This window comes from Nerophis lumbriciformis, linkage group LG04 (assembly GCF_033978685.3).
Source record: "Nerophis lumbriciformis linkage group LG04, RoL_Nlum_v2.1, whole genome shotgun sequence".
In the NCBI taxonomy this organism is placed as follows: domain Eukaryota; kingdom Metazoa; phylum Chordata; class Actinopteri; order Syngnathiformes; family Syngnathidae; genus Nerophis; species Nerophis lumbriciformis.
In genome coordinates, this window is record NC_084551.2 from 69,000,132 (window position 1) to 69,012,383 (window position 12,252).

The following is a 12,252-nucleotide window of genomic DNA, read 5'->3' on the forward strand; positions in this document are numbered from 1 at the left end:
GGGGTTAGGGTTAGGGTTAGGTTTAGGATTAGGGTTAGGGTTAGGCATAAAGAAAAGAGTTGGTTAGGGTTAGGGCTAGGGTTGGGGGTGGGGTTAGGATTAGGGTTAGGGTTAGGTTTAGGCATAAGGAAAAAATAAAAAAATAAAAAAGAAGGGTGTGCACGGTCCGTCTGTGGTCCAGCGGGCTCGCACTCACGCCTCGTTGAGGCCCCCCGGGTGTCTGGTCCCCAGTTTGTTGATCCAGAGGCGTTCCGCCCGCCTCCGTTGGGCGACACTCCATCTGGAGTTGGCCTGGACCACACACGCCCGGACAGAAGCCCACCCGTGCCGGATGAAATGTTGCACGAGGTAGGTGGTGGTGTTCTTCCGCCGGACGATATTGTGTTTGTGCTGGTGGAAACGGGTGGCGATGGTGTTGCCCGTTTCCCCAACATACATGATGTGGCAACGCTGGCAGAGGATGACATATATGCAGTTTTTGGTCTGCCCGTCCCCTCTGCACAGCGGTCGAAAGACCTTCCCGCTGTGGCGATTGACCAGCCACGGGATTTGCCGCAAGGGAGCGCTGCTCCGAGCCGGGGGCGGATCTCCGGCAGAGCTGATCCGAGCCCTGACCAGCAGATCGCCCAGGCTGGGATTTTTGCGGTAAGCGGAGACGAGATAATGGTCCTTGAGTTTGCCGCTCTTCTCGATAAAGGTACCAAAATTCTCCTTCACCCTTCTGGTAACCTGTACCGCTGCAGGCGAGAAGGTAGTGATGAGGGGGATCATGTGCTCGCCAGGGGGAGGCCCTTTCGGGTCCAGGAAGCACCTGAACTGTCTCCTGAGGAAGGACCTGGAATACCCTCTCTTCCTCAGGGCAGTGAACAGGGCTCCCGTGGCCGTCACAAAGTCCTCCCGTCTGGTGCAGATCCGGTGGAACCTCAAAAGTTGGGACTTCACCAAACCCGCATAGGTGTGTCGGGGGTGGAAGCTGGTTTTGTGGAGGAGGGCATGGGTGTCCGTCTCTTTAAAGAAGACCTTAATGTCCAAATGGTGGGTGGAGGTGAAGTCCGGACCCTTGAAGGTGGTAGTATCAAGGAAATCCACTGACGTGGGGCTGGTGGTACACTTGATGGTGATACTGGGGTTGTGGGTGTTCAGGGTGTGGCGGAACACCTCAAATTCCTCCATGGAATGAGTCCAAACTCCCCAGATATCATCCAAGTAGCGTAGATAATGGAGGGGCCTAATTGGGCAGGCAGCCAGGGCAGAGGTCTCCCATTCTGCCATAAAGATGTTAGCATAGGCTGGAGCGAATTTCTTACCCATGGCCGTGCCCTTGATTTGTAGAAAAAATCGGCCGTTGAACTCAAAGTCATTCCTCCTCAGGTTAATATCGAGAAGTTGCAGAAGTTCTTTTTCTGGTCTGCTAACATCTCGATATTTATAGAATATGTTTTTTACGGCTTGGATGCCCTGGTCTATATCTATATTGGTATATAAACTATCTATGTCTATAGTGAATAATATGGCCTCTTGGGGAATAACAATATTTTTTACCTTTTCTATAAAATCGTAGGTGTCTTTGAGGTAGCTCTCATGTTTGATGGAGAGTGGGGTCAAAAAATGATCTAAGAGCGCCGCCGTCCGGTAGGTTTCACTGCCGCAGTCGGACACAATGGGCCTGCCCGGGGGTATCTCGTGTGGTCGGCTCCACTTGTGTCGTTCCTTGTGGATCTTGGGGAGCAAGTAGAACCTGCGGGGGCGGGGCTCCGATTCGCCCAAGAGGTAGGTCTTTTGTTTGTCATTTATAAATCGCTTTTTCAATAAATTTTGAATTATGCTTTCTATCATAGGGATAGTTTCGGGGTAGATGGGCGCGGCCAATGATTTATAATAAGTGGTGTCACTCAATTGTCTGGTGCCCTCCCAGACATATTGAGACCTGTCCATAATTACCACTGCGCTACCCTTGTCTGCCGGTTTAATTACTATGTTATTGTTGTTTTTCAGACTATGCAGGGCCTCCGTTTCGTCCCGCGTCAGGTTGGGCGCGACCGCGAGGGCGCAACCCGATAGGAGCGTTGGGTGCTCGTCCGCCAGGACCAGCGTGTGGACCTCTGGAGGAAGCAGTCCCGGTGAGGGCTCCCATTCGGACCTCGGAGTGAAAGGTCGCGGCCCGAGGGACCCTTGCTTTTCATAAAAAACTGCAAGTTTGACCCTCCTGTGGTATTCTTGCAGGTCGAATTTTACCTGATGGTGCCACTCGGGACTGAGGCTGGTGGACGGGACGAAACTGAGGCCCTTGTCAAGGAGGGAGCGCTGCGAGGAGGTGAGTCTGAAATGTTTTGTTAAATTTACAATGTTTTTGTTTGTGTTTATGTTCCCCCCCCGAGAGGTCGGGATTTTGGGGAGGTCAAGTTTAAATAGCGAAGCCAGTGCTCCATCATTTTCTTGGCTGTGTCATGGGTCCAGTGGATCTTGTCCCTCCCTGTAGCGAACTCCTCGTTGGCGAGTGTCGGGATGAAGTTGTGGCGGTCTTTGATGTAGGTGTTGATCATGCGGAGGTTGGCCTTGTGTTCCTCGGGCAGGGATTCAGAGAAATTGAGGAGGGGGATAGAGATTTCGGCATTTGGGAAGGCCGTTCTGGCCGCTTTAAGGGCCCTTAGGAGCTGTTTGAGGGTGGTAACCTTGGGTTTTTGCTCCCTATGGTTGATGCCGAATGCTAGGATGACCTTCTCCACCTCAGGACTCACTGCCGTTTTTTGCAGGATGGCCTCTGCGTGGAGAAATTTGGCCCCCGGGTAGCTGTCAATCTGGAGGTCCGGGTGACGGGTGGGTGGAAGGCGACTGATGTTGGAGTCACCGATCACCAGGACCTTCCTGCCGACAGACAGGTGCCAATCCATCTTCCTTCGATTTGTGCTGATGTGTCTGGTGGGCTTCCTGGGAGTGTGCGGACTCGTTGGCGTGGTACCCTGCGTCGTAATATTGTCTTCTGTCGGCTGAGAAGCCGAAGTGACTGTTTTTGTTGTTTTCTGCCTTCCAGAAAACAATTGGCACCAACTTGGTGACAAGCCCGGAAGAGGCGTCTCCGGGCGGGGCGCGTCCGGTAGGGGAGCGTCCGGAAGAGGCGTGTCCGGGAGGGACGCGTCCGGGAGAGGCGTGTCTGGGAAGGGTGAGTCCGGGATGGGCGCGTCCAGGAGGGGCGCTTCCGGAAGATGAGTGTCCGAGAGGGGCGCGTCCGGGAGAGGCGTGTCCGGGGGGGATGCGTCCGGGATGGGCGCGTCCAGGAGGGGTTCTTGCGACAGGTCAGGGTAGAGTATGTACCAGGGTGGAGGCGTGTCAGGGGAAGACCGTTCCGACGCAGGTAACCCCTGCTTCTCAGGTAAGTGTTGGTCAGTCTCTGGCTGGCCAGGAGTCCCCCGCACATTCTGCTCCCCATGTACCAAAACCGACGTACTGTGCTCAACAGGTGGAACTGAGCGGGGTGGCGTATCGGAGACCGCAGGAAGGACCCCAGTGTCAGTCCCGACCCGTGGTCGCGGCCCCAGTGGCCGGACCAAGGGAGCCTCGACGATAGCGTCGTCGGCCGGTCTGCTGCAAGGCCTGCGAGGTCGTGCCGCTCTCTGGGCCGTAGATGGTTCGGCAGCCGGAGAGGAAGGCGATAAGACCGGGAAGGGGACAGGAGTCACCTGTCCCCGCGGGCCCAAATCCTGCTCTACTTCAGGGGACCACTCACCGCCGACGGGGTCGGTCATGGTGGCCACCGTGGCGTGCGCAGCGGCAGGTGGTATCAGGACCGGCGGGGGCAGTGTGGGGTGCACCACCTCCATGACCACACGGTTGTCCAACGAGACCGAGCCCCTTCGAGACCCGGCCCGTCGGAGCCGCGCAGGGCGCACCACCTCCTCAACGGCACGGGTGTCCACCCAGACCGAGTCCACTTGAGACTCGGCCTGCCGGAGCGTGTCGGCCGTCAGCCTGCGCCCCAAGTGTGCCTTGGCCCACGCCTTGGCCACCTGGAATGGGGCTTTCCAGTTCTGTGCAATAAAACCCCCCAGTTTATCCACTTCTAATTGGAGTGCTTTATTATAGTGTTGCCGGAGAATTAGGACCGTGGTGTATGCCCAATTTTTGGCATTTCCCATGATCAGGTCTTCTGTGTCGGGGTTGGTGACAGCTGGTCGAATTCCCGTCGTCAAGGTAAGTTCCATCCTAGTGATGGTTTGTGGTTGGTGTTCTTTGCTGACATTTTTTAAATGGTGTACTATTTTGATGATGTTATACATCATTTTAGCAATTGCGCTAAAATCAGAGTCCTGGTTATCAGGGTGAGATGCCCTGGGGGGACGTGTGTCATTATTCCTGTCTGTTTTTTTGTTATTATTATTGTTGGGGCGTTTTCCCCGTGCTGGTTTGTGCTTATTCCCCCTCTGATAAACCCTATAAGTCTCCCTGGGGTTGGGAGGACCAGGGTGGGTGGGAGGGAAATGTACCCTATTTTGAGGGGGCATATCATGTCCTGAAAAATTGGAATGTTGAGGTTGGAAGCCTCTGAAAAAATTATTATGATTTTGGCGTGTAGTGCCGTTGTTTCGCCACTGTGGGGCGCTGTCGCGCATCCCACGTGCGTCATAATCACGGCGACGTGTGTCACCGTAGGGGCGAAAATGGCCGCCGAAAAAATTATCAGGACACCCCTGAGCCACCTCCGCATATGTTCTTCCGGGAGGGTGGTGGAAGCGGTCCTCAAAACGGCTGTTTTGACCGTGATAGCGGCTGTTCTCAGGCGGGGGTCGAGGAGGCGGAACCATTTCGCGCTGCGGGCGCTGTTTCCGTCCGCGGGGACGGACCAGGTGCCACTCCTCGTCCTCCCACGCCGCCATTGTTGGTAAATACGTGTATTTTTTGGTGTAATAAATTAAAGTGGGTGGGCAAAAACTATGATGGAAACTCAGGTAGGTAAGGTAAAAGGAAAATAAATAAAATGTAGGATAAATAGGCTGAAACAAGAGGACACCGGAGAGCTTCCGCCCGCTGTGCAGCGCACTTCCGCCCGGACCGGATGTCTCAAAATGGCCGAGAGTGCGAAGCACACTCGACAAAAAGATAAATATACAAACAACTAAGGGTGGTTCTGCGAAGAACGATGAAAAAACTCCAAGGTGGGGAGTTGTAAAAGCTAGCTAAGAAACTTAGGCTTATGAAACAAAACGTAAACAAGGGGACGCCGGAGAGCTTCCGCCCGCTGTGCAGCGCACTTCCGCCCGGACCGGATGTCTCAAAATGGCCGAGAGTGCGAAGCACACTCGACAAAAAGATAAATATACAAACAACTAAGGGCGGTTCTGCAAAGAACGATGAAAAAACTCCAAGGTGGGGAGTTGTAAAAACTAGCTAAGAAACTTAGGCTTGTAAAACTAAACGTAAATAAGCGAAATGTAGAAAGACTTTTCGCCTCGTGGAAGACCAGCTCACCACGGCACCAAATGAAAGGGAGAGAGGGAAAGGGGTGAAAAAAGGGGCAAATAACAGTCTAAAAGTTGTTTTGAAATTGCAAGTCTTGTTTCGCAACGTTTCGGTACTCTCTGTACCTTCTTCAGGCGTAAGACTTGTCTGACAAAATAAAGTGTGAGATTCGGCTTTTTCGTGCAATGCGTGAGCTGTTGCTCCTCCGGTGGTAAGATGTCGAATGAGGCTATTGGCTGCGAAGAGTAGGGTGGAGTCATGGCTGGCAGGGAATAACAAAAAAAGTTTTTGCAAAGCCAAAGAACTCAACTAAAAAACACCACTGCAGCAATGTATGGCCCCAAGCGACAATTTTAACCCTTTAATTAACTTTTAATAGTGAATAATGAGATAAATAAAAATTGAAATGAAAAATTGCAAATAAAAATCACATAATTATGCAATATTGGAAAATTATATATATATATATATATATAAAAAAAATTATATTGTAAAAAATTCACTATTAATTGCACTATGAACTAAGCCGTGAACCAAGGTAAGTATGGCTCCTATATGGAGTCCGAACAGGTACAACAATGTTTTTAGAAGGTTTTTCAGGTATTTGATGTTCTTTTTAAATTTGTTTTGGTTTTTTGCATATTTTTTGAGATTTTAAATATTTTGTATTTCCTCAGGTCCTAGTTGGAGTGCTGGGACATCCGGGGCACCCCCAGCACCAGAATGTCCGAATCCCCAGGTAAGTAACGATCCAATCCAGGTAAGTGAGGTAAGTAGGAATCAGATGTTGTCGTTTGTGTGTATAACGATCCAATCCAGGTAGGTAAGGTAAGTATGAATCAGATGTTGTCGTTGTGTGTATATAACGATCCAATCCAGGTCAGTAGGGTAAGTATGAATCAGATGTTGTCGTTTGTGTGTATAAAGATCCAATCCAGATAGGTAAGGTAAGTATGGATCAGAGTTGTCGTTGTGTGTATAAAGATCCAATCCAGGTGAGTAGGGTAAGTATGGATCAGATGTTGTCGTTTGTGTGTAAAGGGATGGCCCAGGCGGGCCCACAAGGCAGAGCGCGAGCCGTGAGTGGACCAGAGGCACAGGCGGGTTAGGGTTGGGGTTGGGGTTAGGGTTAGGGTTAGGGTTAGGATTAGGGTTAGGGTTAGGGTTAGGGTTGGGGTTAGGTTTAGGGTTAGGTTTAGGATTAGGGTTAGGGTTAGGCATAAAGAAAAGAGTTGGTTAGGGTTAGGGCTAGGGTTGGGGGTGGGGTTAGGATTAGGGTTAGGGTTAGGTTTAGGCATAAGGAAAAAATAAAAAAATAAAAAAGAAGGGTGTGCACGGTCCGTCTGTGGTCCAGCGGGCTCGCACTCACGCCTCGTTGAGGCCCCCCGGGTGTCTGGTCCCCAGTTTGTTGATCCAGAGGCGTTCCGCCCGCCTCCGTTGGGTTAGGGTTAGGGTTAGGGTTAGGGGTTAGGGTTAGGGTTAGGGTTTAGGGGTTAGGGTTAGGGTTGGGGTTGGGGTTGGGGTTGGGGTTGGGGTTGGGGTTGGGGTTAGGGTTAGGGTTAGGGTTAGGGTTAGGGGTTAGGGTTAGGGTTAGGGTTAGGGTTAGGGTTAGGGTTAGGGGTTAGGGTTAGGGGTTAGGGTTAGGGTTAGGGTTAGGGTTAGGGTTAGGGTTAGGGTTAGGGTTGGGTTAGGGTTAGGGTTAGGGTTAGGGTTAGGGTTAGGTGTTGGGGGTTAAGGTTAGGGTTAGGGTTGGGGGTAGGGTTAGGGTTAGGCACTGTCCATCAACAATCCGCCCAGTGACCCCCCACCAGACGCACACCCCCCAGGGACCCCGAACGAACACCGCCGAACGTGGCGTCAGACACATTATTCAATCAAATTTCATCATGCGACGCGCGTTTCGGTCTGCATGACCTCATCAGGCATGAAATTTTGAGAAATTGGCCTCATTACCTCTCTCTGAGCAAGATGTCCCCTCATCTGCTGGAGGAAAAATGAGCCAGAATTGCAAAACGAGGTTTTATAGAAGAGCCTGCAGGGGGCGTGGCTTGTGCTCCCAACTGCAATCAGTCGCTCCTCCCGAGTGCCTGCAGGTGGCGTCTGCACACAACTGCAATACTTAGTCACTCCACAGACAAAAGAGAACTATCTGGTTACATAATCACTCCAGAAGGTAAGTATAATTCATCCAGACCAGCTGGGTGGAGCACTCTAATAGGGTTAGGGTTAGGGTTAGGGTTAGGGTTAGGGTTAGGGTTAGGGTTAGGGTTAGGGTTAGGGTTAGGGTTAGGGTTAGGGGGTTAGGGTTAGGGTTAGGGTTAGGGTTAGGGTTAGGGTTAGGGTTAGGGTTAGGGTTAGGGTTAGGGGTTAGGGTTAGGGTTAGGGTTAGGGTTAGGTTTGGGGGTAGGTTTTAGGTAAGGAGAAGGGAATGGTTAGGGTTAGGGAAGAGGGGGGGTGGGGGGTATGGGAAAAATAAAGAAGGGAAAAACGGGAATGTGCACTGTCCGTCACAATCCAACGGGCTCACACTCACACCTCATTTAGGCCCCCTGGATGTCTGGTGCCCAATTTGGAGATCCAAAGGAGCTCCGCCCGGTGGCGTTGGGCGAGGCTCCATTTGGGATCCGTCTCTACGACAGTCGCCCGGACGGAAGACCACCCGTGTCGGAGAAAATGCTGAACCAGGTGAGTGTTGGTATTTTTATGCCTAACGATGTTGTACTTGTGTTGGGCGAATCTCCTAGCTAAGGTATTGCCCGTCTCGCCCACGTACATATCGCCACATCGTTGGCACCGAATCACGTACACACAGTTCCGGGTGTGTCGGCCGCCACGGCACAACGGCTGGAAAACCTTGCGGTTGTGGGGGTTCACCAACCATTGTGAGTGGCGGACAAGGGTGTCCCTCCTAGTGGAGGGCGGGTCTCTCAGTGAGCTGACCCTGGCCCTGACCAACAGATCATTCAAGTTGGGGTTCTTACGGTAGGCCGGCACCACGTAGCGCCCCGGCAGCCTCCCGCTACTCTCCGCAAAGGTCCGGAAGTGGTCTTTGACCTTCTTGGCGACCCGCACGGCCGAGGGAGAGTAGGTGGTGATGAGAGGGATCATGTCGGTCCCAGGGGGAGGCCCCTTCGGGTCCAAGAAGACCCTCAACTGCCGTCTGAGGAAGGACCTGGAATAGCCCCTCCCCTTCAGGGCAGAAAAGAGGGTCCTCGAGGCCGTCAGGAAGTCCTCCCTTCTGGTGCAGACACGATGGAACCTCAACAATTGGGATTTCACCAACCCCGCGAAGGTATGCTTGGGGTGGAAGCTGCTTTTGAAGAGGTTAGGGTTAGGGTTAGGGTTAGGGTTAGGGTTAGGGTTAGGGTTAGGGTTAGGGTTTAGGGTTTAGGGTTAGGGTTAGGGTTAGGGTTAGGGTTAGGGTTAGGGTTAGGTTTGGGGGTAGGTTTTAGGTAAGGAGAAGGGAATGGTTAGGGTTAGGGAAGAGGGGGGGGTTGGGGGATATGGGAAAAATAAAGAAGGGAAAAAACGGGAATGTGCACTGTCCGTCACAATCCAACGGGCTCACACTCATACTTCATTTAGGCCCCCTGGATGTCTGGTGCCCAATTTGGAGATCCAAAGGAGCTCCGCCCGGTGGCGTTGGGCGAGGCTCCATTTGGGATCCGTCTCTACGACAGTCGCCCGGACGGAAGACCACCCGTGTCGGAGAAAATGCTGCACCAGGTGAGTGTTGGTATTTTTATGCCTAACGATGTTGTACTTGTGTTGGGCGAATCTCCTAGCTAAGGTATTGCCCGTTTCGCCCACGTACATATCGCCACATCGTTGGCACCGAATCACGTACACACAGTTTCGGGTGTGTCGGCCGCCACGGCACAACGGCTGGAAAACCTTGCGGTTGTGGGGGTTCACCAACCATGGTGAGTGGCAGACAAGGGTGTCCCTCCTAGTGGAGGGCGGGTCTCTCAATGAGCTGACCCTGGCCCTGACCAACAGATCATTCAAGTTGGGATTCTTGCGGTAGGCCGGCACCACGTAGCGCCCCGGCAGCCTCCCGCTACTCTCCACAAAGGTCCGGAAGTGGTCTTTGACCTTCCTGGCGACCCGCACGGCCGAGGGAGAGTAGGTGGTGATGAGGGGGATCATGTCGGTCCCAGGGGGAGGCCCCTTCGGGTCCAAGAAGACCCTCAACTGCCGTCGGAGGAAGGACCTGGAATAGCCCCTCCCCTTCAGGGCAGAAAAGAGGGTCCTCGAGGCCGTCAGGAAGTCCTCCCTTCTGGTGCAGACACGATGAAACCTCAACAATTGGGATTTCACCAACCCCGCGAAGGTATGCTTGGGGTGGAAGCTGCTTTTGAAAAGGAGCGCGTGGGTGTCGGTCTCCTTGAAGAACACCCTGATGTCCAAGTGTTGCGTGTCGGCAAAGTCGGGACCCTTGAATGTCGTGGTGTCCAAAAAGTCGACCGATGTGTTGCTCGTGGTCGACTTGATGGTGATATTTTTATTGTGAGTGTTCAGCGTGTTTAAGAACACGCTGAACTCCTCACTGGAATGGGTCCAGACACCCCAGATGTCATCCAGGTACCGGAAGTAGTGGAGAGGACGTTTTGGGCAGGCGGCCAAGGCAGAGGTCTCCCACTCTGCCATGAAAATGTTGGCATACGCCGGTGCAAATTTCTTGCCCATAGCAGTGCCCTTAATTTGGAGGTAGAAACGACCGTCAAACTCAAAGTCGTTTCTCCTCAAATTAATGTCGAGGAGCTGTAAGAGCTCCTTTTCGGGCCTGCTAACGTCGCGGTACCTGTAGAAGACATTTTTGACAGCCTGCATCCCCTCATTGATATCAATGTTTGTATACAGGCTGTCAATGTCGATGGTAAACAAAATGGCATCTGGGGGAATGCAAACATTCTTGATTTTATCAATAAAATCATAGGTATCCCTGAGGTAGCTGTCGTGCAGAACGGAAAGCGGCGTCAGATAATGATCGATGAACGCCGCCGTTCTGTACGTCTCGCTGCCGCAGTCAGACACAATGGGTCGCCCCGGAGGGATCTCGTGGGGCTTGCTCCACTTGTCTGGCTCCTTGTGAATTTTAGGGAGCATGTAGAACCTGCGGGGGCGAGGATCCGGCTCCCCCATGAGATACCTATGCTGTTTGAAATTGATAAATTTTTTAAGTAGAAGATTATCCAGAATCTTTTCTACCATGGGAATAGTTTGCGGATAAATAGGTTCCGGCAGTGGTTTATAATACGTCATGTCACTCAACTGCCGAGAACCCTCCCATATGTATTGCGATCTGTCAAAAATGACAACAGCACTCCCCTTGTCGGCTGGTTTGATCACAATATGTTTGTTTGTTTTTAGACTATGAAGGGCCTCGACTTCTCCGCGTGTCAAATTGGGAGCGACCGCAGGTGCGCAACCCGAACCGAACATGGAGAGCCCGTCGGACCGGACCATAGCCTGGAATTCCGGAGGCATAAGTCCAGGTGAGGGCTCCCAGCCGGAACGGGCTGTGAACGGTGTGGGTCCGAGAGAATCTTGTTTCTCATAGTACACCTCAAGTTTAACACGTCTGTGGTAGCGCTGGAGATCAAATTGAAGTTGATGATGCCAGTCGCTACTGAGATTAGTGGAGGGAATGAAGTTGAGGCCCTTGTTAAGGAGGGAGATTTGTAAGGGGGTTGGCGTGAAATTATGGGCCAAATTTATCACGTTCTTATTACCCCCCCGAGCGATCGGGATTATGGGGATGCCAAGTTTAAAAAGTCAAGCCAGTGCTTGAGCATCAACTTGGCCGTGTCCCGCGTCCAGTGGACCAGGTCGGGTTGGGTCTCAAAGTCCCGGCTGTCGAGGGCCGGGATGTGAGCATAATTGTTCCTGATGAAACCATTCAGCAGCCCGAGATTATTTTTCTGCTCAACGGGCAAAGAAGCCGAATAATTAATCAGGGGGATTAGCACTCGGGCCCGTGGGAAGGTGGCCGCGCCCATCCTGAGTGCCCCTTGGAGCTGCTTAATAGCGGTCTCCTTAACTTTCTGCTCACGATGGTTGATCCCAAATGCTAGAACCAACACTTCAACCGGTGCAGCAATTATAGTCTTGCGTAGGATGGCCTCCGCGTGTCTAAAACTAGCGCCCGGGTAACTGTCGATCTGAAGGTCGTCGACGTAAAAGGGTGGTAGATGGGACAGATTGGAGTCGCCGATCACCAAGAATTTCTTGTTGGCCGACAACTTCCAATCCATCATCCTCCTACTCGAGACCATGTGTCTAGTGGGTCTACGGGGGGAGGCACTAGTCGTATCCTCTACCAACTCGACACATTCTGGAATAGACAGGTGTTGTGGAGTATCTGGGACGGAAGGCCTCTTGTGTGGCTTCCTTTTTAGTGCCCCAGGGAACAAATGTGCCCAATCGGGGGACTCCTGAGGAAGCATCTCCTGAGGGGGCGTCTCCTGAGGAGGCGTCCGCTGCAAGGGTGAGTCCTCATAGTCCACCATAGGAGCCCCGGAAAGTGTGGGCCCCCGTGGTGAAAATTCACCCTGTGGTGCCGTCTCATCTGCCGTCTCAGGCTGGAGAGGGGACCAGTCGGGGGTCGCGGAAGAGTAACGAGGGGACATCACCGAAGAAAGCCCCCGCTCCTGTTCTTCATCCCGAAAGTCGATCAGGAGAGGCGAGGAGGCCGTGGGTCCCCCTGGTGAGTCATCGTCGTCCTCTGTATGGGTGGGGGTGTCCTGGGTTTGATCCGCCCCGGAGCTTGTGGACCCACGTGGTGAGTCATCGTCG

The 12,252-nt window shown here is 52.7% G+C and overlaps 1 protein-coding gene across 1 annotated transcript; it reads left to right on the top strand.

The window, feature by feature from the left end:
- Nucleotides 1-1,660: 1,660 nt before the first annotated feature.
- On the top strand, nt 1,661-4,061 carry LOC140678736 (uncharacterized). The gene is made up of 5 exons (XM_072912938.1): nt 1,661-1,688; nt 1,996-2,146; nt 2,260-2,314; nt 2,754-2,879; nt 3,032-4,061. The coding sequence occupies exons 1-5, from the start codon at nt 1,661-1,663 to the stop codon at nt 3,563-3,565; spliced, it is 894 nt and encodes a 297-aa protein (XP_072769039.1). The 3' UTR covers nt 3,566-4,061.
- Nucleotides 4,062-12,252: the final 8,191 nt, after the last annotated feature.

What these genes read in the sequence shown, in the direction of transcription:
- LOC140678736 (XM_072912938.1), top strand. Translation starts at nt 1,661, where the DNA reads ATGGGCCTGCCCGGGGGTATCTCGTGTG. An exon ending in GCCCGGGGGTATCTCGTGTG is followed by an intron (nt 1,689 to 1,995) that starts GTCGGCTCCACT and finishes GTTGTTTTTCAG; the next exon opens with ACTATGCAGGGCCTCCGTTT. An exon ending in GCTCCCATTCGGACCTCGGA is followed by an intron (nt 2,147 to 2,259) that starts GTGAAAGGTCGC and finishes CTCGGGACTGAG; the next exon opens with GCTGGTGGACGGGACGAAAC.